General features: G+C 38.1%; 2 protein-coding genes across 9 annotated transcripts in view; one reads left to right on the forward strand and one right to left on the reverse strand.

Moving 5' to 3' along the window:
• Nucleotides 1-15,041, reverse strand: part of LOC102234975 (serine/threonine-protein kinase WNK2-like) — a 31,496-nt gene extending 16,455 nt beyond the window's left edge. For 5 of the 8 annotated variants that reach the window (XM_023324515.1, XM_023324512.1, XM_023324514.1 and 2 more), the window contains exons 1-8: nt 13,572-15,041; nt 6,514-6,686; nt 6,030-6,250; nt 4,080-4,237; nt 2,563-2,651; nt 2,165-2,384; nt 1,746-1,998; nt 1,014-1,324 (exon numbers count right to left, since the gene is read on the reverse strand). In XM_023324515.1, the coding sequence (XP_023180283.1) occupies nt 1,014-1,324; nt 1,746-1,998; nt 2,165-2,384; nt 2,563-2,651; nt 4,080-4,237; nt 6,030-6,250; nt 6,514-6,686; nt 13,572-14,228 (2,082 nt within the window). In that variant the 5' untranslated portion in view covers nt 14,229-15,041. The remainder of the gene's footprint in view (nt 1-1,013; nt 1,325-1,745; nt 1,999-2,164; nt 2,385-2,562; nt 2,652-4,079; nt 4,238-6,029; nt 6,251-6,513; nt 6,687-13,571) is intronic. The other 3 variants (XM_023324518.1, XM_023324517.1, XM_023324516.1) reach the window with 2 other exon arrangements.
• A 1,844-nt stretch (nt 15,042-16,885) lies between these two features.
• LOC102225292 (ninjurin-1-like) lies at nt 16,886-24,850 on the forward strand. The gene is made up of 3 exons (XM_005807290.3): nt 16,886-17,117; nt 21,482-21,722; nt 23,907-24,850. Exons 1-3 carry the CDS (start codon nt 17,061-17,063, stop codon nt 24,059-24,061), a joined length of 453 nt encoding a protein of 150 aa, XP_005807347.1. The 5' UTR covers nt 16,886-17,060; the 3' UTR covers nt 24,062-24,850.
• The last annotated feature ends 170 nt before the right edge of the window (nt 24,851-25,020 follow it).

The raw sequence follows: 25,020 nt of genomic DNA on the forward strand, positions 1-25,020 counted from the left end.
CTCCTTCTCTCACATACCATGTGATCTGCTCTGCCTTTGCTGCAAAGTGATGACAGCACCAAGTTCTCATCAAAGTTTGGGGTTCGGGAGAGAGGGGCTTCCAGGCTCTGACTTTTCCCTTTATGTTCAGTTACAGAGTACTTGGTGTCCCCGATGTGGCTCTGGAGTGGGTGATTTACACCTTCTCTTTCAGGAAGGGTCGGAGAGCTGGTTCTGCGACTGACAATGTGTTGGAGACAGTAGTTGAGAAGGTGGAGTTCTCCACCTTCATATAAACCTCGTGGAAACACGACTGATGAGGATGTGGAATGGTGTGAAGGTGAGGAGGTCTTGCTTGGCCTGCAGTTTGGTGATGGTTCAGCAGGTGAGCCCAAAACGTGAGGTAAAGTGGCCTGTGAAGACTTTAACAAATGAACAGAGGTAGATGCGTCTAAATTGGATGTGCTAGAAGTGCGTCTGTGTGTCTCGCCTCCTTCCATCTTGTCTTTAATGAGGAGAGACATGCAAGCTTTGCACTGATGTCGGAGGTGATGTCGCTGTGGGCTGCGTGGCACGCTAAGACGGTGTGCTGAGGGAGGTTGTAAAATCAGGGGAGGGTGAGGTGAATTTGAATAACCTGCTGAGTCATGGAGAGAAAGCTGATGCAGAGGCAAGAAAGGAGGTGATAATAAAGAGGGATTGTGGGCATCGTTTGAGGATAGATAAACTGCAGAATGCAGTGAACTCTGTGAACTGTCAGACGAGGAGAGATCTTGCAACAGACTTTGGTTCTTTGTCTGAGAGAGGGAGTGCATCCTGCACTGTAACATCTCTACTGTGGGGGCACTGCCACGCCTAAGACACGCTGTGCTTTCAGTGGCGAGCCGGTTCTTGTGACATACAAAAGGGTCACTGTAGTGGCGCTGATCAGGAATCCATTCAGAAAAGAAGATAAAACATTACGTTTTCGCAAAAAAAATAAATAAATAGAATTTAAAAGGACACATCATTAAAACATAACAGCAAGTACTCACTGTTTGACACTGAAAAGGCCCGTGGTGAAGTTGTGCTGCAGGCTGTTGGAAGGTCCCAGGATGCAGCTGATCTGCTGTGGGTTGCTGGTAGGCTCCCTGGTGTGGCTGTGTGGTTGGCTGTTTGTTGTTTTCATGCGAGGCCTGTCCTGCAGATTGCTGGTAGGATCCTTGGTGCAGCTGGGAGTCAGTTTGAGAAGGAGGACTGTAGAGCATCTGTGCAGTAGAAATGGGTTCTGGAAGTGACTGGTAGGGACCATTCTGCTGATTGCTCAGATCGTCTAATTGCATGTTGGAGTTCACTCCGTTATCAGCTGTAACAACAGAGAGAATGAAACACTATAATTCACCATGAAAAGCCTCTGGAGGAAAATCAGATAGTAATGAAGGGTCGAATGAGGCTGTAATTGGAATTTAAATTAGGGGTCTTGGTGTCTGATTGCTTTAATTTCATTTCATAGTGCTGTAGTCCTATTTTTCTATCTCTACTTCAGGTTGATTTAAAGGTATTCTGCTTAATTTGAGCCTATTTGAGTTTTCACATCTCTTACAATTATTAGTGCAGATTGAAATTGAGTGCAGATTTAGGTTTTTTGCAAGCCGTGTAGGAGACACAGCAAACATATGGAAAATATTTTGTAGCTTGTGGTTATAACAATGTAATACAATATGCACAAGATCCAGAGGTGATAAAGTCAGTGCACCAAAGATGTCCTTTTTCATTGAGTTTCTTACATGTGGCAGGTGTGATTACAGGAACAGTGCAGATCAGAGTTTCTTGGTCCTCACAATCTGCAGTGGTGAATATGGTTTCCTCAGGTGGACCAGTACCAGGGACCTGCAGAAGGTTCTGCTGCATCTTCTTCACTTCACTGTTTCCATTTGGTGAGCCAGTCCTTGCCCTCCTCCATTTTATTAAAGCCACACGGTCTCTGATAGATTTACCAACTATCTTTACATCACATTCCAAGAAAAATCCTGACTCCACCTACAAGAAACGGGCAAGACTCTTGTTAAAGGTAAAACAAAGTACATAAAGGTCAAACTGAATACACTGTATGCTAAATATAAATATGCTTCTGTCATGAGTCATTCAAAATTAGACCTTTCTATATATATTTGCAAGAAAATAATGACTAGATCACTTCCTTTACCATTTCTTGTGCAACTACTTCTGGAACTTCTTTCTCCAAGTCAAAGGTAAACTCAATAGCACCAGTGTCCTTATATTTTCCCTTTAACTTTTTAGGATCTTCAACCCACAACTTTAAAGCAATGGTTGATTTTTGTCCATCGTCCTCCTCATTTAGCTCAACCCTAACTCCTGTGTCTTCGGCAAAATATGCATGGTTCAGGAGGTCCTTGATGGAGTACCTGCAGAAAATACACAAACACCTCTGCACAACAGATCTTTACAGTGGCAACGCAAATATGGGCATTAACGTCATGCAGCCAGAGCAGAAACAAAATGCAACATGAACACAAAGGTCCAGCTCCACTACCCGCATAAGGAATGTGTTTCAGACCAACTCAAATGTCTTTGGCAACTTACCGTTCCTCCCATCTGTGGCAGATACACTCCCCAATAATTTCCTTTATTTCTGGGTCACTGACTTTGCCGTAGCTGGCAGGCTTCACCCCCTGAAAAGCAAACCAGCATGTCCCAACTCACTAGGAAACAAGTTCTCATCAGGAGCAATTACTATATATCATGACTAGGAGCAATTTGATTAAGCAGTGTCAAAACACATTAATTTCCCTCAATACACAGCTTCCCCTCAATATCTACAGATTAAGGATTACAGAGATACATAGTGCAGGAGGTAAAAAAGATTTGCTTACAAGTGGAGACTGGATGTCAATCTAAATGAGGCTTAAGGGGCTGACTTGGTTTGGTTTGATGGAAATTGAGGGTTAATGTTAGTTTAAGTTTAGTATTACGGGCCCCTAGAAATCTGACTATTTACATGTTTAAGCAAGACTTTTGTAAGAGATCACCATCATGACATTGATGAGCTATATTCATTTTTTATAACAAACATGATGTTCGTGAAACCGGCACGATATTGATATTCTGGCCTTGTTATGTTGTTAAGATCAAAGTGAGTCTGTCAATCCATGTAGAAGTATTTATAAAACTAATCATCTTGCTTAGCTAGTTTTGAATTTAACTTAAGAAATCAATGCATTCTTGGGTTTTCTGCTCTGAACATCTAAGCCTTTAATTAGACTTCTGTCCTCGGCCTGTGGTATGCTGTCAGTCATCTAGCAGTATTGTGGAACTGTTTGTCTTTGAAAACTTGGAAAAATACTAGTTTGCACTTTAGCCATGGGTGTGCAATGGGCCACGAACACAGTTTGTGGTTTGCACCTGATTTCTGAGAGCTCTCAATGCTGACTCAGAAAAAAAGAGTCAGAAAGACTGATTGTCAGAGGAAAACACAGAACCATCAAAGAAGTTCTGTCTCAGCAGATTCTATTGTTGGCCTGATCCATCTGCAGATTCGGCTGGCATTTTTATTATTCGCTGTGAGTTTTTATGGTTTTTCTGGCTCACCACCTTTAAAGTACAAAAGCTAGGATCAAGCTAGGTTACTGTTTACAGTTCAGTTCTGATGAAAACACAAAGACCTTCAGAGGTCTGTGCCAGAAACAGCCTCACTGTGTTGATATATTCCCTGTCCTCATTCATCAGTTTATATATGAGTTATAGCTGCCTAATTTTATATTGCCACTACAAATGCTCCAGTTACATTTCCTATTCCAATATATCAACATAGATTATTGTGACAGTAGATTAAATTTTATATTTATCATTGTTATTCTTCGTCTACTAATAAAAGTTACAAAAACAGTGACAGATAGAGAAATTGTTTGCCATCAAAGCTCAAAAATAGCAGAAGAGGAATATCCACAATGCAACTGTATCATGCACAATGACAATCTATTCAATCTGTTTCATTCTATTCTATCACTCATTTCAAATCGCAAAAAGTAAAAGTATTCAGATTGATATGTTTTGCCATGATATAAAGAGTTAGTAACCACATCTCATGAAAATGAACTTACACTTGTGACTTTGCGGTAGATCTGAGCAGCATTCTGACACTCAGAGTAAGGATACTCTGAGGTGGCCATCTCCAGCATACACATCCCAAAAGCATAGACATCCACAGCCTCGTCATAGTGCTCCTCATACATCTCTGGAGCCATAAACTCTGGAGTACCTGGAATATTTAGGTATGACAGAGCTGTGTGTTAAATATTTACACTTTTATTATGTTATCAGTGTTCAAATGTTAGCTGCAGCAAAGCAAAAATTAATGATTTTGCTGAAGCTTTGGCTTTAAATGGATCACAACAAAACTCTATATGTATGTATAAACGAGTGACAAATTAAAAGAAAATTCAACATGCAGTTTTTTAGTTGGGTGTTTGTTACAAAATCCTCTGTTGAAATCTGTTTTTATAATAATGCAAATGTTTATAAATATTTTCATTTACATTAACATCATTGAGAGAACTGTATTACATTTCATCATTTTAAAAAGTTTGAAATTGTGAATATTATGGACTATAGCTTTGGAACATTAACAAGGTGTTCTGTCATCTCTTATTTCAGAAGGAAGCACCGTCTTCCTGGAAAAGACCCAAGAGGATAAGCTTACCTTCTTCCAGGAAGTAATTAGTCTGAACAGCTTTCTGCTGCCTCTTCCATATTTAAGAGGCATTTGGTATTAACCATAATAATGACAATAAAACAGTAGAAATGTTCTCCTCTCTGGGGTCTGGGTTTTGTGTACATGCAGCATGAATGTACACCTGCAGGCTCAGACTGGTGTGTTATTGACCTGCTCCATAGGAGAACATCTGGATCCAGCTGGATGGTCACAGCCAACCTTCCCTCCTATGTCCTGATTTAAATCAGGATATAGGATTCTGTGCAGATCCTATCCTGAGATATTCCCTGCACACTTTTGAGTGCAGTGAATAGCTGACTGGGCAACATTAATATTTGCAAAAGAAATACCAGGAGCCAAGTCATAAAAAATGACTATATTTAGTTTGTTATATTATTATGTTGACTTTATAAAATTGTAATTATTTATCAATTACATTTTACTTACTTCTGTATAGATACTATCAGCTAAAAATTACAAAGTATAACTTCGTGATATTTTATTAGTAAGGTCAACAATATTGAATAATCAAAAAATTATATTCAAAGGGAATTCCTTAGTTTTAATTGCCATATCCACCCCAGGAACTGTGTCACACAAACATAATAAATGTTTATAATAATTAGTTTTTAATTAAAGCTGAAGTTCTTAAGACATATTAATTTAATAATATAAATATATATTATAATAATATTAATTAATATATTAATAGTATATTAATATCATAATGATATTAATCATATATTAACTTATTAAAGGTATATATTAAAGGAAGATGTTACTGAATCAATTTCCGTCTAATAAGACTGCACGAAACGGACTGTTTTCTTCACACACACATACAACCTGTAAATTTTATCTGCCATTATTTATCTATAATCCATTCCCTAACATTCTTGTATATTCTGTATAATCAGTATAGTCTGTGCATATAGCTCCCATATTTATATTTATACACAATATCTATATCTTTTGCTATAACCCCTTATAGTCCATACATACATAGTCTTGTACATCCGTAAATAAATATTTATATCTCGTAGAGCACTTCTGGATAGATGCAAACTACATCACGTTGCTTGTACTTGTGACAGTGAAATGACAATAAAGTTGAATTCTATTCTATTCTATTCTATTCCATAAGAAGGAATTACTTGTCGCAACATCCGGTTGTTTTCTTTTAATTTGTCACCAATCTGGACATGTGAAGAAACTGTTCTTTCACAACGTTAGTTCTGTTGCAGCCCTGAAGCTCCCAGGACAACATAGATCCAAACTGACAGAACAGGATTAAAATTGTTTTAGCTAAAAAAAAAAAAAAGGTAAGCCAGCAACTAACCAATAACACTTTTGGCAAAAGAGGCCCTCTTTAGTGTTGCTAATCCAAGGTCTCCTATTTTGACAGAGCCAGTTGGACCAGTGATGAAAATGTTGTCACACTTGAGGTCTCTGTGGATGATGGGAGGCGTCCTTGTGTGGAGGAAATGGAGGCCTTTGAGAATCTGCCGACACCACCTTCTCAGGACTTTGGGCTTCATAACCTTGAAGCGCTTTAGATACCTGCAAGAAGGCAAATATACACTCTCAAATGTTCCAACTCATACACATAAAGACATTAGTTTTATATATAGAGAGCGATTGACCTTTTTTTGAGGCGCTCTGAATATGACTAATACATCTTTAATTTATAAAGTTGTTTAGCTTCCCAAACAAATGAATGAAAAGTATTGATCATTAACCTTTACTGTATGTGCAGTCATGTAATGCACATTTAAACATGAGGTCTCAAAAGACAATAATCAATTATTGTCATAGATTCTTACGTTTTCAGTGTTCCTGATGTCATTAGCTCTGTCACAAGGACGATGCACTTCTTCCCTTTTACTGGTGACTCCCAGAAGTCATAAAATCGCACGATGTTGGGGTGCTGCAGGGCCTTCAGCATCTCTGCTTCCTCTTTGAACCGCTGCCTCTCTGCTTTGGATAGTTTCCTTTCCTGGGGAAAAGGAAGGAAAATCTGTGAATTGATGTCATTTTTCCAAAGCTCTCACTCACACTAATCTATAAATAAAAGATTTTCTTTTTTCTTCTTCTTCTTTTTTAATGAATGCATGTTTTGCATTGTACTTTATATCAAACTCACAGACCCATATAAGGTGAACTGTATTAATATTTTGGGATTTTTATAAATACAAACAATACTGAAGTATTTTAAAATTATGAAGATATACTGTATTTTGGAACAACATGAAGTTACTGATCAGCAGATGTAATAAACCTATCATGCATCAATTCTGCTTATAAATAGGACTACCTATTGTATTCCAATTTGTATTAGTAAAATACTTTTTCTGTACTAGGAGGACACCAAACCCAAACATTCTTGTAAATCCGGCCCTGTCTGCCTGTGTTGTATCAAGTCCAAAGTCAGGCTAGATGGCCACTTGGACAGTTTAGAGCTTTTTAAGTGTCTCTCTGCTGACCAGCTTTATAGAGATGGGAAAGATGAGAAACATCAGACACAACAATGCAACTTTTCCATTATGCTTTATGTTAGCTGTTGTTGGACAGATTTAACAAAAGCACCATAATAACTTTTAATCTGATTGAAGCAGTGCGTTTGACTGGGGCTCCCTTAGGATTCTCTGAAGCTTTGGAGTGAACACAGCTTTGGCATTTTGATCTAGCTGAACATGGGGGTCTGACCCATTTACTCTCTTTGTCAACATACAAATCCTAAACATCTCAAAAACCAACAAGTGGGATCAACACATAATCAGAGGACGGATGAGTAAAAGCCTCATTGTTTTGTCTGAAGTGGTAAAACAGACAAAGTCACGTCTGTCAAGACTAAAACACAAGAGATTTTTTCATAACCACAAAGCTCAAAGGCGTCAACACAAACCCGTGGCTTTGATGCAGTAAGTGTATCCACCTTCAAAGATGTTAAAACTTTAATTTTGTGTGTACTGAGCTTCTGTTTGAATCTGTTTCGACTGGATCAATATTCTTGACCCCTGCCCTCCCTGAACTGTTGTATAAATAGTAAAAGAGCTGACAGCAAGCACCTTCTGCATCGCGTTTTTCTCGCCAGTCAGCAGTGCAGCAGCTACAGCGGCCACAAATCTCTAGGCGTCTTCTGGATTTTCGCTGCTACTGTTCCAATAAGGACACTATAACTGGAGGAAATAGGTTGCAGTTCCCGTTTCAAATGAGGGGGGTGCGCAGTAAGTTCATACACTGACTCATGGTGTTGGCTATTGACTGACACACAGGAATCGGATTTCACTCAGCGCCCACTGTGACCTGTGCAGCCTAATGCATCCTACATTATGCAGCTTCTGAAGCTGCCTTTGTGACTCAAGTTCTTACTGAAGAGCCTGCATTGTCCTTATGTCCCTATTGTTTCTTTTTAGGAAGTTTGCAAACAATTTAGTAAAGATGCTTTACAGGGAGAAGGTCTACGTCAATCAAGGTGTGGCATCAGATCTGCTGTACATAATGATCATTTTGCAGAAAATATAGTACAGACACTTATATTTAAATGCAAAACATGAGGACCAAATGTGCACATATATTGAAAAATTATCTCTCTGCGTCACATTGTCCATATTTGCTGCTACCCATAGCCGAACCCAGTCTTTCCTATCTCATCTGTGTGTTGGTGCAGAAAGCTGCATCAGCAAGAATCTCTCCAGATATATCTTTGTGGCAATACTAGGGGGGTTTAAACAAGTGTTTAGCAACAAAACAAATAACCGGGTGCGGTGCGAGTATAAGATGAAGATCTTAACTCAGCCATACTGTTGCATTTTACAAACTGACAATCTGATCATTTTTGCATAAATGACTTCCTCTGCAAATGTTTGATAGTTATTTAGCAAATGAATGTCAAGAGAAGCTCCCTGTGTTGCTTTTTTTTTCTTTAGTTTTGATTCACAAATCTTTATATATTTGTGACTAATGCTGACTCACTTTCAGAGCTTCGGTAAACGTACACAGAGTACGGACAGTAAAAGAAAAGCATTTATACAGCAGCAGGTTTTTGTGACTAAGCTTCAAAGGCATAGATGCTCTAAAGGGCACAGCCTCGTCTCCAGGGACAGAATGGTTGAATCATCGCTAGATCTCCCCTAAGAACCTGATCAGACAGAGCTCACACACTTTCCACATATACCTCTATGATATGAATAGCTGTGCATCATGTAAACATATATGCAGAAAATGGGTTTATGTTTTTTTGGAATACTGTAAAATCTGAAAAACTGTTCAAACATCTCATATTTACTCTCTAAGAAGGATTTCAGAATGCACAAGGCTCCATGACAATTTTTTAAAAAGAATTAAGCAACAATTTTAGTATTGGATACAAGGATATGATAAATAGAACATCTTGACTTTTCTGTATATCAGCCTGCTAAGATTCTCCCCTCCCTGGAAACTAGACCTCTGCTCTTACCAGTAGAAAATGTGAAATAAGCACAGTGTAGTAGAGATGTAATTCCAGAGGCAGTCTGAAACTGATTGAGTAGGCCTTCCATTTTTGGTAATTATTCCCCGGGGCCTGATGCAGTGAACCTAGGTTCTGCAAAAGCAAGAAGATGGGGGAGGACTTTGCACAGACGATTGCACTAAATGGATAAAAAAAATTGCCCGGAATTTTTTTTTTTTTTACCATTTTGTTCCTCTAATGTGAAAAAAATTGTTTCTGAACAGCCACACCCCTGCTAAATAATTCAACGACATGCAGATTTTAAAATGTCGTAAAACACTTCCTCTTTACAGGCAGAAAATTAATTTGGCATACTTTAAGTCCTGAAAGGCCAGCCTCTGTCTGCACGTCTGTCTGTAGACACTAATCTCCATATCACATGGATTGCATCTAAACTGATCATTAGATTACTGCATACACAGATTAGTGATGCAGCAAGCTGCCATTACAGGGGAACTGTAGGTTTAGCATGTAATAAAATAACCTGCATGGCTAATTGAAAACTGAGGTTGCAGCATTGTTTCTACCATAACCTTCCTTTTCTTTAAAATACTATCTTAGAAGAAAGCATGGAGTGACGGCTGCTCACTGTTCCTAAGTAATGCAGTGCAATACAGATCCTCTTCCATCTGTTGCTACACACTGGTAGTCAGTTGGCTAAAAGAACGCTCCTACACCTTCATTTGTTTATAAGAGAAAAAATATCTGTCTATAAATATTTAGAGTCACAAAAACATGGGCAGTGAAGAGAAACTAAAGAAGCATCACTTATCACTCTTGATAAGGTAACAATGTTTTAAAACTGCAGGCAAGCTGTAGCGACAAATAAGACCAGCTGCCTGCTCTCATCAGTTTTTGATACACAACAGATTTGATACAGAACATATATTCAGTGCAATAAAACTACCACAAAATCTATTGAATAAAATATTGTCAGGCTATATGTGTCAAAATTTAAATAACTATAAAAGAATGATACAGATAAACCCATTTTAGTAATATTAGTCAATGTGCTGAATTACATTGACAGTATTAGGAATAACGTGTTTTTAGATTAAAAACAATTACATTGTGTTACAAAATTTTGCTTAACCCGTTTAATCCCAATTTTTTTTCTGCAAATTAAGTGCATGCATTTCAATCCTTGGACCTTCCTAACACATTATATTTATGAATTATTGCATTTTATGTTGGTCATGTTAGTGAAAATGTAGGTTTTATACTTGGCAACAATTGTTGCCGGTGGGAAACTGCAAAGTCTAAATAACATAAATATGGCCTATTTATACATATAAAAAAAGAAGACAAATTATGACATGTACAACCTATTATAACAAAGAATGGTTACAAGAGTGTTCAGAAATATTTTAGATACATAAAGATTCAATACTACATCCTGTAGATGTAATTGTTTCAATGTACCAAGCGACCTTTGACCTCATTTGAACATTTCATCAAAGAGACAAAATCAGGTAAAAATGATTTACCTGATTTGTATGAACAAATGTTCATCAGGGAGGAAATTCTCCCTGTTCCACCAGACCAAGCAGTACACCTTGGCTCTGTCCTGAACTAGTTTCAGGTGTGGCATCGTCATCTTGTAGTGGTTATTCAGTGCATAGGCCACACTGTGTGTAAAGGATCGCCTTTTGGGGGGTGAAGGTAGGGAGGGGTTCAACTGTGTGAATGACAGTGATGTAGAAGACATCATTTTGAGATTCCTTCAGGTCTAGGAGATCTAAAATATCTGATGGTTTTAAGCTGTGTGGGAACAGCAAGGCATACAGAATAAACAGCAAAGCTATGGACACATAGCATAGTGCTGTCTATGTATTCTGCTAGTGGCAACAATTGTTGCCATGCAACATTACATTCACTCTTCTTATGATCAAAAAATGAATGAAGTGATACAATTTTCTTTGTATATCAGTAGAAGACACTTGAAAGAACATATGTACAAAATATTTTATTTATATTTTTTTATTAAAGTATTTTACTGACTTCCTCTTATACAGGTTTGTGAGAGATGTTTACCTCCAGCGTTACAGGCGGGAAGTAAAGAGGTCTGGTCATGTGACCTCTCACACTAGATACATTAAATTGATATTGCCTAGAGTAGACACACTATTACTTTATTTTAAAACTTCAATTAGCTGCCAAAAGCCAAAACTATTATTTGAGAGCTCCCAGAAGTTAGAAAAAATGTCTGGCAACAATTGTTGCCGATGAGATTAAATGGGTTAAAATGTTAGTTTTGTAAATGTTAGTCATTTGAAGTATAGAACCCAACAATTTGAGTTGGTCACTTAAGACCAATACAGTCCAATTGTCCTCCTTTTTTATCTGAATCATTTTTGTATCATGCTTCTAACAGAGCTTTTACAGTCGTCAAGTGAGCAAAAATAAATAAATAAAAATGTGACAATATGTGTGAATTCCAGTTCCCTTGGTGAATCCATTCCAGCACGGGGCTCTAAGGTGTTTTACTGTTTGCTTTTGGCTTATGCTCATGCTGGTTGTGAATAAAAATTGCAATATAATCAAAGCTGAACAGTAATGTGCACAGTGACATTGAAGCAGCTGTATAAGTGATTTAAAGTCTTTTCCTCCTTGGCTTATTGTCTTCTAATAAAAATTCAGGCATCACCGGGAGTCTTTCCAAAAAGACTGTAATTGCTCATCAGTTAATCAGTTTTTTTCCTGCAGCTGAGTTGAATTATCTGAGAATAACTCTGCAAGACGCATGACAGGACTTGTAAGAGCAAGGTGATATTTTATCCAGAAAGTTTTTTTTAAAAACCATCAAAGAGTAAGTCAAGATGCTCATGGTATATTATTCATGTAAGTGCACTGAGCATGGGAGATATTAAATATATATTGTTTTTGGTAGGCAGAATAACATTTGAACTTATCTGGAAAAACATAATTGATACTCAAAGTAGTCGTTGACATTTACACAAAATATTGCTGATTTCAACATTTAATTTGATGTTTTAAACTTTTTTAAAAAGTCTGTTTTAATATCAGGCCAGATTGGGATTGATTTGCATATTACTTGTTACTGCCACAGTATCAGCAACAGTTAAATTCTGTTGATTTCTCACAGTGGACATCACAGTCTGTCCCTTTTTTGCTGCACTCACACAAATGCATTTGTCTAATTTTTTGTGGACAAAAATAACTTTCCATTTTGTTTTTGCATAACAACTAAAGACAAAAATTAGATTTTTTTTTTAAAAACAGAAATCTGTTTAGAAGTTGTTAGTAAGATTAGCTTGATTTTAGATTAAAACTGTGTAATAGTTCTGTGAGGAACTGTTGTCTTGTTTCATTTTTCCCAGAGGCTGGTTGTCACATAACAGGTCAAAATGCAGAATGTGGAAACTGTTCTCAGTTGTTTTTGTGACATCTGTTGTGCTGCCATTTCTTAATTTCACAGTTAGTTCATAAAATAATCATAAATACATCAAATCATTTGGAAAAATTATCACTTTGTAAAATGAATATGTTAAATACAATATTCATAGCTTTAATATAAATTACTAAAATTATTCATATTATAAATCAAATTTATTTTTCCTAAAAAATATGCACATTAAATTTTTTGGTCTGTGCAGTTGTTAATGATGCTCGACTGATTGGTGCATCTTCAGTGTTATTATATTTTACTCTCATGAACCAATCACAGACACAGATTATTTGTCAGAGGAATTTCTTATTAGAATACTCACAGGAATTGTTGTTTGTATAATTGTTTAACATCTAGTATGTTGCTTTTTTCAGCCCTTATTGTTATAGAATACCTGAATTTTAATCCACAGGCATTGTTAACCCTCTTTAAGTTCACCATCCCCAGGCTGCGTCATCTCTGCCCCAGTAAAACTCTTTTGTTGAAATTCCTGATCAAATTTCAACATAAAAGGCGTGACCGTTGAACAACAAAGTGGTAAAACATCCCCTTTAGAATACAACCATTGCATGATTCTAAGATTTCAAAAGAAAGTCAACTTACACTACAGAGAAATTTAAAGGAACAAATAAATGCTACTGAATCATGCACAGATGTGATAGCTGAGAATTGTTGCAGATGAGCCATACATTTGTGAAATTACAATTTTCTCTATGGGAATAAGATTTATTTGAAAAAGAAATTTTTGGATCCTCAGGAGACCTTGAATCTAAGGAGAAACTTCAGGAGAAATATTCTCTTTGAGGGGGAACAGTATAAAGTAGATATATGGAAATGTTTCTCTTCTTCAGGTCCTTTGCCCAAGCATGGCTTTATATTTATCAACGCCATTGTTTGAAACCTTTTTGTGCTCCATTCCAGAGAGCCCCACAGCTAGATTTACTTGAGTGGTTGAGAGTTTGAGTGGACACAGAACTCACCTGCAGTTCACACCAGGCCACCTCCACCCAGGTGTCCGTGTCCAGGCCTTTGTAGACGGTCTTGAAAGACCCTCTCCCCAACTCAATGTCAAACTTCAGAAAGCGTCCTCCGGGGGAGGTGGACACAGCCTTCATCCCGGGCTCCTCTTCGTTCTCGTCGCTGCCTGCTTTACCTGTAACATCTGATGGACCCGGGTCCGCCTTGGGCCCCGTCTCCAACCTGTCCCCACGCTCCTCATCGGCGCTCACGCTTTCCGTGGCGCTGTCCTTCAGCCCCACCTGTCTCTCCGTGCTGGAGGTCTCTGAAAGCAGAGCCCGGGTCCGACTCCGATCCACTATAGTCCGGAGGTCGATGTTGGGCACCGGGCTGCTGCTGACGAGATCCGATGTATCCAGCGTCTGCTCGTCGTGGTCCGACACCCACAGACTCCGGCGGATGAACCTGCGGCGGCCCAGCCCCTGGTACTCCGTGGAGGGGTAGGAGCTGGGGTCGCTGGCCCCGCGGAGCGCTGCGTTCTGGATGTTGACATTGTGGTCCATCCCATTCTCATACACATGCCTGCACGCGTTTGCGTTAATGTCCGAGTCTAGGTTAGGAGTTGAGGAAAACGTGGATCCGAGCGGCGGATCTTTGCTGGAAATGTCAGCTGAATTCATCCCCCCTTAGATTGTCAATACACTAACCGGCGACATGGTGCAGGAAGGGCTGGGGAGCATGCTCCTCTCCCGACTACGTAGGGTAGTTTGCAGCCTACCTGCACTTGCAGTGACGCAGTTGGCCAGCTCAGCTCAGGATGAGTGGCCTAATGTCTTGAATTTGTTCAGGACGTAGCTGGTTCTCCTGAAGGCGTGCAGGTCGGAGGATGCACGCATTGCTCCACGCCACCTCACGCCTCCCAAACCACCTGACTGCAACACTTCAGCCTGATGTCATCGCCGACCGGAGCTCACTGAATCCCCTTCATCCACCTTGCATCAGATTCCCGCTCCAACAAAACGTTCCTCAAGCGAATCCTCCTCGGCCTATAGACCAGGATGTTGAAACTGTGCCACGCACCAGCCGCTGCGAAGACACATCACGGGACAGAGAAAGTGCGCAGCGGTCTGTGCTCCCTCTCCCCATCCCGCACTCTGACTCACTGAAATCAGCGGCTGACGCGATTCTGCTCCGACAAGTGAGAGCTGAGCATAATTCTCAAGAAAACAATCCGCACGCACTTTTGTTTTCTGTCCCTTCAGAGCCGTCCTACAGCAGAGTAGCGGATGGACAGAAGCGCTTATGAGATTATGCTCACTGCGGCACAGGTCGGATCAGGCAGCCGTCCGCGCATCTCTGAACCAGCTGATGTTGCCACCCTTGTCTTGCCGGGTTCATCCTCCTATTCTCTCGCTTTCTTTCTTTGAAGGTTTGGGGAGGAATCAGTTGCACGACGCAACCCACGCCCCTAGCAACAACACGTATCCAATAACTCGGCACGCTTTTAGCCAGCACCCTTACCCTCCTCTTGTGAGAGGGTCTGAGTGGATCGCACAACTTTCCGCCCTCTTCGTGACGCGATAAGCCTCCAAAGGGAGGATGATTAACAAAAGGGATGACATGGACTAATAATATAGTCTCTAGAAAGCCTTTAAAGTATTCAAATTCCTTGGATTTAAATATTTTGTCACCTTGCCACTCTACACCTCAAAGTGTTTTCTTGGAGCTTTGTGACAGACAAAAGCAAAGTTTGCAGCTTTAAAAGATACTGCAGACCTGCGTCAAGCAAACCTGTCAAGACATGACAAGGAGGGACTTAATCAACAAGGCAGCCAAAACCCAGACTCTGGGGGAGCCACACTAATTCACAACTCAGGTGGAGAATCTGTCTACCGGACAACTTTTAGTTTTCTAAAAAAAATATGACCTTTGTGTAAGAATGTCAAGAAAGGAACTGATTTTTTAAAAAAAACAAATTAGAGAATACTACAAACATGGGAAAGTATTAGATTTGGTCATGAGACAAAAATAAAGCCAAACTTCTTGATGTGTGAAGGAAAAGCAATCCCACATATCCCACTGATCGCACCATTCCCACAGTGAAACATGGAGGTGGTGGCATCGTGCCGAGGGGCTGTCTTATCGGTAAGGACAAGAAAGGTGGATACATCTGATGGAGCTGAATGCAGGACTGGATGAAAGCTTTTTGATGGCAAAAAAAAAACAATAGACTGTGGTGGAATTTCACATTCTTACAATGACCCTAAGCACACAACCACAATTATAGACTGATTTCAGTACAAACATGTTCAGATGTTTGAGTGGCCCAGTCGAAGTGCCGACCCAAACCTTGAATTTATGCAGAGGCTTGAAAATTGATTGTCACAGATACTCTCGATCCAATCTGACTGAGCTGCAGCTCATGCAAAGAAAAATGGGCAAAATGTAATTCTATAGATGTGCAAAGCTGGTAGAGAAATACCTCAAAGAGTCGCAGCTGCAATTACAGCAAAACTGTGGAATATGCATATTCTCAGATTCATATTTGTAGAAGATATTTTAAATCATATATGCTTTTCCTTCTGTTTCATAATTCTGCATGACTTTGTGCTGGTCGACTTTGTGCTGTACTTTTTACATTTAGATTTACATTTTGAAATTTTACATCTCTAAATGTGAAAAGTTCCAATTTTACATGTGAAAATTTGTGTATGAAAAGAGACCTGCATTTCATGTCCACCCAGGTAAGAGGCCTCTGGCGTCTGATACATCTGCATGCAGTGGCTCCTGAAAATCTAACACCAGCTGCAGAGTTTGCATTGATCCCTTAAGGCAGAGGATGTTCCTGTTGCTTGTGCATCTTTTTCTCTGTTGCACTTTTCCCCTTCCACCTAACTTTCCAGGAAATACGTTTGGATCAGCTTCTTTATCAGTTTCTGATAAACCAAGTTTTTGTTTCTATTAGCTGTAGCAGAAGCAATAAAACTATTTTTAAAAAACCGAACTAGATTCTTAAAACATATACTTGCATGTGTAATACAGTATATAATTTGAATGGAACACACGCTTCATTTTAAAATATGTATACTTTTGTAATACCGCAGATGTAACGCTAGATGTCAGCAAAACCCCGCCCGAAATTATCCAGTAAAGTTTCCAATGAGTAATCCACGTTTTGTCCGGCCTCTAAAACATTAATTCAGCATCTTATTTGAGGACCATTTCGGAAAGAATCCTAAAATTATCCCATCCTATAAAAAAAAAATACCATCAGGAAGTTGTCACTTCTGAAAGCAGCACACAGCTTTCTGAGAACCGCCGCCTCGCGTTGTGTTGGAGGGGTGGTTTAGGGGTAGTTGATTAAACCACCCCTCCCATCTTCCTCAAAGCAGCGGGGCATTTTATAAGTAGACTAGCCGAGACGTTGTGCGAGAACCTACGGCGATCCACTGAGTGAAGCCCACGTTGAAGCTACATGAGCGACCTTTTCTGTCAGGATACAGAGATACGACATGGCTACTGAGACTATAGCAATGAACGGAGATGCTGACCGAAGCGACGAGACGGGGGTAAGACATCCTGTTGTTACAGGGCAACAAATCTCTCCATGTTCAATTCAGCCAATGTTCTGTTCAGTGAACCATTGATCCCCACCGGGGGCGAAAAATAAACAACAACAACAACAAAAAACGGAATATTGGTCGTTTTACAGATAAAAAAAATGTAACTTTGGGAGAGGTTTTTCCTCATCCTTCGTCCGCACGGTCAAGCTTGATACTATAGAAAAATGAAAACAAGATTAATTTAAAGTGTTTTGAGTCCACGTATAGAAAATAAAATTTAGCGTTTAGAAGTTCATAAAATGCAATTTTAAGCGCTTTCGATTTTTTTTCGTAGTCACGTTTCAGGGTGATTTAACTTTCTTTCTCTACTCTGTTGAGGATCAAATTACACTTAATGACAGATGAGACGGGGCATTGTGCCTGCAGTGTGCAGTCACTACTCTGAGAGGGATCAGGTGGTTAAACAATGACCCAACCAACTTAACCCCCATCCACTGACCCAAATCTGGAAAAATGTGACTTTCAACAAAACATCTTTGTTCTGAAAGTGTGTAAACTTATTCTAACTTTGGACTTGGTGTTACCTTTTGTAAATGGTCTTTAGTTTGATCAAAAAGCTTATTTGTATTCATTTTAATATATATATATATATATATATATATGTATATATATATATATATATATATATATATATATATATATATATATATATATATATATATATATTTGTACTTCTTTGCGACTTTACTTTGCTTCATAGTTTCTTTTAAGCTCCACTTCCTTCCCTTTTTTCATTTCTTCTACAAATTGTCTGAAACAAATTTTATGCACATTTTCTTCTGGTAAGTATTCCATACTTTCCCAGTCCACTGAGCTTAAACATTAGCATTTGTTAATGTTTGTTTAAAATTGTAGCAAAGTTTTCTACAGTTGACTTTAAATATTTAATTGGAGGAATCAAAAAAAAAACTGAAACTAGAAGAAAAATCCTGAAAAGGGGGTGTAATTAAGATACAGTAGAGGAAAGGCAAATGACCACAAGGATATGATAGACATTAATGTGGGATTAATTCTGGAAACGGAAGTAGCCGACATTTAAACACAGAGTATTTCACATGAAATAAAACATGTCACATAAAATCCAAATCAAATAGCTCCATTGTGCTAAACTGATGTAACCATAATTGCAACAGGGGAATTATTATCTGTTTATAGCATTTTGGCCTTTTATACTGCGCAAAAAATGTAAGGTCACAGAAGACTAAAAGTTTTTTGTGTTCCATTATAAAGGGGCGTTCTCTTCTCATGATGAGGTCGTGAGAAGAAATAAGTTTCTAATAATGATAAGTGCGATCTGACAGTAATTCTAGACAGATGAGGAGGTACAGATGGAAAGAGAGTGGAGACGGTTCTCACTGATACCTGAATGTGGTGAATTTCAGGAGTGATGGCAGCAGTAAATAATGAGGTTTACATTTTGTAGGTCAGCACTTGCCAAAAAAGCACATTTTCAAGACGATCAAGTAAAACAAAAAAGAAAAAAATACTTAAGTTTGAGTTGGGATTGAAGCGGAAAAATTCTTTCAAATCTTATCTTTATAGACGTGTCTGTTTTATGTCCTTTGCCAGTACGCATGTAAGCGGTTTTCTAATGGCACGTGTATTTGAAATGTCTGATGACGTAGGTGTTAAGCACAGAGTGCAGGAAAGGTTCAAAGTGTCTATGCATCAAGTTGCTTCGTTATTTTCTATTACTGACATAAGTTTTCCCACTTGTACTTTCTTTTCTTATATATATACATATATATATATATGTGCATGTGTGTCAGGACAGGATGTGGTTTTAACTGAAGTGTGTAAGATTTGTATGCAGCTGTACTTGGAGGCTCTGCTCTTCTCTGCTGGTCTTTCTTAAGTGACAGAGCCTTTCGAACGCTTTAGGCCTTTGAAATGAAACATTTAAAGACAAAGATCGATCTATCTAATTTCTTAACAGTTTCATACCCTTTTGTTAATAATTTCCATAGCAGAATGAAAACAGGTTTACATAAGAATTTTCTCCTACATTTCTATCCTTCTCGGATACTTACTGGTCCGCCAAGGCTGGAGCCAAAATCATAGCAGGCATGTGATGTACACACAACATAATTACCGCCTAACATCACTGAAGTTAGGGGTTTTCTGTACCATCTTGATATTTATGACAGATTTTTTAGATAATAATGTTCATAATGTTCTATCACTGTTTGGAAAAGTCTGGAATTTTATTTTCCTTTCTTGGAAAGTTATTGTTGTATTTTCAGCCTTTATTCCACATCTTATTGTTGTAATGTTTATTTTGTTCTTCCTGTTTGTTCCTTTTCTAACTTCTTCTTTATTTCTGTCTGTATTTCTTCTTTTCTTTATTTATTTCTTTCTTTGCCTTTGCTTTCCATTTCTACTTTCTTTTTCAAGTTCCTTATTTAAAGCCTGACTACTGTGTATATCTACCATAAAGTCAACTTCAGTATTTTATGCTTTGTTTTTTTTAACCCCTCCAGGGGGTCTTTTTGTGGGCTCTAGAGTCCCTTTTCATGAAGTAGGCTGACAGGAAAGGGGGAAGGAGAGTGGGGAAGACATGCGGTAAACGTCGCCGGGAGTCGAACCCGCGACAGCCGCGTCGAGGACTTGAGGCCTCCAAATGTGGGTCGCGCTAACCACTACGCCACCACGGCACGCCCAGTATTTTATGTTTTAAAATGAAGATAAAGGACTGAGAACTCAAACATTTACAATTCTTACATGATTACAGAAGTCAGCCTAGATATGAATAGCAATTATCATTTGCTTATGTTCTCTACTGCTAGGTTTGGACCCTCACTGTGGGTCCTGAAACACACGAAGTGTCCCCCCAGTACAATAATAACATTATGGTTGAAAGGACATTGAGCAGTCACACTGCCAGTGTTTACTTAATGAATGTTTGTACTCTGCGACCGAATCAGAAGTCTCTGTAACGGTTAGTCTGCAGGCTGGAAGTTGAAATCCTGATTAACTTCAGGATTTCAACTTCAACTTCATATGCTACTGCTGTTTAGAATATTTGGGCTAATGAAGCCTATCAGAATCTCTAAAGTATTAATAAAAACAGTGGAAAAGCCTGCATATGTACTAGCAACGTTTCAGAAGGAAAGAGTGATTATAGCTGGTGGCAGGTTGTGGCCCTCATGACACCCTGTGTTGGTTTACCACAGAGGCATCTTTTTTTCTTCTTCTGTGGCCTGACGTTACAGTTGCAGAAAGAGGAATAGAGGTGAACCTCTGAGGTTCAGAGGGGGATGTTGCCAATGTGGGTAGAACAAGGACAGTGACCCAAATAAAAACTGACTCTACTGAAATACAGTATGATATCAGGGGTGTTTACGAAGTGTTTGATACTTGCTTATTCATCCGTATCGGAGGTATCAAGCCTTTCAAATAAAGTACATCTATGACCTCTTCAGTGACCTCCCATAGCTTTGTTTTACCTATCACTGAGCCATGTTCATGACCTTCTAAATGCTGCTTTTCAGCAAAAGAGAAGTTTCACTTCTGTTAAGTTTTCCCACTGCAAACAAAACTTAAGGAAGTGTTTGATTCTGATTTTTTTTTTTTTTACAATTACACTCATCAACCTTGTTCATTTTCTTTTCTCCCTAATGAGTTTGATTTAATTTACAAAAAAACAAACTTAAAGTATTGATGATTTACTGCAATGACTATCACATGTTTGCATCTACACTTACTATATTTATCAGGAGTGCTCTTCATAGAAACAACCTACATTTCTATGTGTTGTGAGAAGTTGACTAACTTTGTGCTTGCACACACTTCTTCCTCTGGCCAGTTATGTTTTGTCATGAAAAAGAAGATCAGAAAGTTTTTGATGAAAGTAAATTTCCAGTATAATGTCATAATTTTTCCAGATGAAGTAACTTTTTAAGAATCGATTTTACACAAGTAGGAGTAAAAGTGAAACCTTAGCTTCTTTGGATGGTTGAGTGCCTTCAGTTAATTTAGTTGTATATATTGTTATTATTATTATTGTGTGTTTGCTTATTTCTACTGTCAAAAAGGTCAAATGTATATATTTGACCTTTTGCACGGGAGCTGCAATGGAAATTTCGTTGAATTCTGTTCAATGACAATAAATGCTATCTATCTATCTATCTTAGCAATGCACTGAGGGTAAATTCCAACATTTATTAAGGGGCTCATCTAGAGCAAGGTTGAACTGAAATCTGCACAGATAACTAATCAGTTAGTATTCCTGTTGAAAATCATTTGTTAATAAAATGGAAAAAGAATTACGGAAGCCTAAATCTGATGTCAGGGATTGCGTTCGTTTTCAGGTCTTTCATCGGGAAAACCGCATCGTGCGGCGGCGCGGACCCCTTAACATGAACCATTATGCCAACAAGAAGAGCGCAGCAGAGAGCATGCTGGATGTGGCCCTGCTGATGGCAAACGCCTCGCAGCTGAAGGCCGTTCTCGAGCACGGACCGAGCTTCACCTTCTACGTTCCCCTCATCACTCTCCTCAGCATCTCTCTCATCTTGCAGATAGTGGTGGGAGTTATGCTCATCTTTATAGGTAAGCTGGGGATTTTTGTTGCCTTGTTTCCATTTAATCAAGTTGTCATTAGATATATTTCTCTTTATCAATTGAAGATGTTTATAAGAAGGCAATTAATGTTAACATACATGGCTCTGAAAATGTATGTGAGGCTATACATTTCTTGCTTTTCCTTTCAACAAACATTTTAATGTCAGCCAAAGTTAGCTTGATTAAAGCTAAAAAGACAGTTTTCCGAGGACACAATGCTTAAAGTCTCAATTGAATCCAAGTCTGAACTTTAACTAGGTCACTCCAACACCTCATGGTGTTTTTTTAAGCAATTCAGAGGGTGACATGCCTATGTGATTTGGAGAACCATCATGCTTTACAACCCAAGTCTGCTGAAGCTTAAGGTCACAAACTAAAGCCCAGACTCTGTCCTTTAGGATATTCTAATAGAACAGGATTCATGTTTCTATCAATTACAGCAAATTTAATAAAACAGGATTCATGTTTCTATCAATTACAGCAAATTTTCCAGGTTCGAAAAAAGCAAATCAGCCCCAAGCCATCACACCACCACCATCATGTTTGACTATTGAAGTGAACTGATTTAAAAACTGAATTTTACATTTATCCTAGTTAACATCTAAAATCAAAAACTGTTTTATGAACTAAATCATGTAGGTGAAGAAAAGAAAAGGCACAAACAGAAAAAAATGTGTAGCAACACACAGAGGTTTACTCTCAAACCTAAACACAAAAAAATCTAATAATCAACAAATTAAATAAAATTTGAATAAATTTAATCAGTAAATGAAAGATTGCTTGGAACATATGCTTTTTATTAACAACTTAATAAGGAATTTGGGTTCAAATAGAGATAACCAGAGTGGTTATGTCCTGAGAATTAAGCTAAATAAATACAGTTTTCCACCTGGCATGAGCAGGTAAGAAATTCTCACATTATGACAAACAGGACTAAAAATATCACAGTTGAATGTTTAACATTATTCCCACAAAAAGTGTGTAAATGCGTTTATTTGAAAAAGAGAAGCAACAATTATTCTTAATTCTAAATGTTGGTCAATCCTGAAATTTCATTTATTAATCGCTACAGCAGTTAAATTAAAATTTTTTTATCTATTGCTATTTTTGACTGGAATACATAAACTAAACCAAATATACAGAAGAGACACCTGCTGAACTTTGCAGTTGTTTTCAAGAACTTAATACATAATTTAGCTTTCAGCTCTTTTATTCTTTAGAGTATGAATCAGAGGAGAACAGGTTGATATTAGCTGGTTAATTGGTAAGGCTATCTGCTCCTGTACACAGCCTCATAAACATGCTCCTGAGCATTGATGTTATGTAATATTTTCAAGTTTGTGTGACACTGAATTTTAGATTTTAATTTACTACAAGTCATAATCATCAAAATAACAAGAAATTAAGTAATGACATATTTCACTCTATTTGTTATGATTATAAAATAATGTAAGTTTAACTTTCTGAAGTCAGTGACAAAAAAAATAAACATTTTCACAATAAGTTTTTGAGCAGTATATACAGAGGTGGTTTTATTTAATGTTATGACTGATCTTACTTTGCTAACCTGTTAGTCACAAATACCTGGGTGTAAATTAATTGACAAAAATGTCCTTGCTTTAAAATGTGAATGTTTTGGCTTGACCAAGCAGTAGAATCAGAAGTGGAAAGTTTTAGTGACTCTGGCTGGTTGTAAACCCACCACAGCCTCCTGTCCTGCTCTTTCCTTATCTTATCCTAACAGGAAAAAAAATACTATGTTGGGGGAGAGGAAGTGTTTATAGAAACTTAACAGGAAGTGGTCACCTTTACTGTGAGCTAGTTCTAATTTGAAAGAGTTCTGTATAGTATTGGCTGCATGTAATCACAGGAGACCTGGAGCAGTAAAAGGGAAGTGGAAGCACAGGCTCATCCTCTGCTTAAAACGGATCCACATGTTGGATTCCCAGACTAATGAGGCATGTCATCTCCCTCTGGAGGAGTTGGATAATTATTCCCCATTGGCAGGGCTGTCAGCTGGTGTTAATGTTTATCAAATCCTTCATAAATGATTACTTCAAAGATATGAAAGGAAAATGCCGGTCACTGGGTGCTGCCCTCTCGTGGGAAAATGTAGTTTCTCCAGCTCAGTATAAGCAAAATGTTATGCTTTTTTTTCTTCTTTTTTTCCAGTTAAGTGGAATCTGAACGATGAAAGAATGCATCACAAGCTGGACATCTTGGAAAGCTGTGTCATGGCCTTCATCTTTGTCATAGTGGTGGTCAACGTCTTCATCACAGCCTTCGGCGTCCAGCAGCCCCACTCGCGAGATTCCCCGCCTTCTTGACGTGTTCGTTGCTCATCAAGACATCATGATTTTTTATTATTTACAAGTTAAATGGCCATTTTGTATAATTGGCTGCTATTGTCTGACTGTGTGTGTTTTGAACAAAAATAAGTGGTTAGTTCTTATTTTCTCATCAGTTACTGGTGCAAATTAATGAAAAACGCCACGCGCAAAAGACTGTATAAGATAGTCAGTGTGACCATTTCCTGTCATGTTAAAATATTTTTCATATCTGTTGTTGTATGTATGCATGCCTGCTGCTTATTATTGACGGAATATGTAACCTCAGCAAAATTAAAGTAAAATTATTCAAGAGCCCAGAAGGCTTAATGCAGTACGATAGCTTTACTGAAGGAGAGATGTGTAGTTTACAGTTTGAATTTTTTGAATAATGATGTGTCTTTATGTGCTTTTTCAAGTGTTATGCAAAATGCAATATTTTTGACTGTCTTCCATACATTAGGTCAGTGCTTCCCAAACTTTTCAGTGTCTAACCCACCAAACAGTGGAAGAGGCTTGTGAGCATACAATGTACTGCCTTTTATTTGTTTTTAAGTACTGTTTTTATCTCTTTTAATGGGTATTGCAGACATAAAGTTATGTATTTGTTATTTAGTTTTTGAAGAGAATCTCAAGATCCTGCACTTACTGATTGGGAACTTGTGCAAAGAAATTATTTGAGTTTATTTACTTCATTGTGCGGTTGCTTTGATTAAATGTTTTATTTACTTTTTTTAAACAAACAAAAAAACAAGAATATTTTAAAGCTTTAAATACTTCTATACACTGTGACTGCTCATGTACTATATTTTTAAATAAAACTAGAAAAGTTTTATTTTCTCTCCATTGTTTTTATTTACAAAACAAACCAGAGCTTGTACAAATGACAGTACTTGCAAAAGTAAGGCATTTCTCCAGTAGACACATCTTGACAAAAGAAGACAGTGAATACACAGGAT

The sequence above is a fragment of the Xiphophorus maculatus genome, chromosome 20 (assembly GCF_002775205.1).
Source record: "Xiphophorus maculatus strain JP 163 A chromosome 20, X_maculatus-5.0-male, whole genome shotgun sequence".
Taxonomy (NCBI): domain Eukaryota; kingdom Metazoa; phylum Chordata; class Actinopteri; order Cyprinodontiformes; family Poeciliidae; genus Xiphophorus; species Xiphophorus maculatus.

What these genes read in the sequence shown, in the direction of transcription:
- LOC102225292 (XM_005807290.3), top strand. Translation starts at nt 17,061, where the DNA reads ATGGCTACTGAGACTATAGCAATGAACGGAGATGCTGACCGAAGCGAC. An exon ending in ACCGAAGCGACGAGACGGGG is followed by an intron (nt 17,118 to 21,481) that starts GTAAGACATCCT and finishes GTTCGTTTTCAG; the next exon opens with GTCTTTCATCGGGAAAACCG. An exon ending in AGTTATGCTCATCTTTATAG is followed by an intron (nt 21,723 to 23,906) that starts GTAAGCTGGGGA and finishes CTTTTTTTCCAG; the next exon opens with TTAAGTGGAATCTGAACGAT.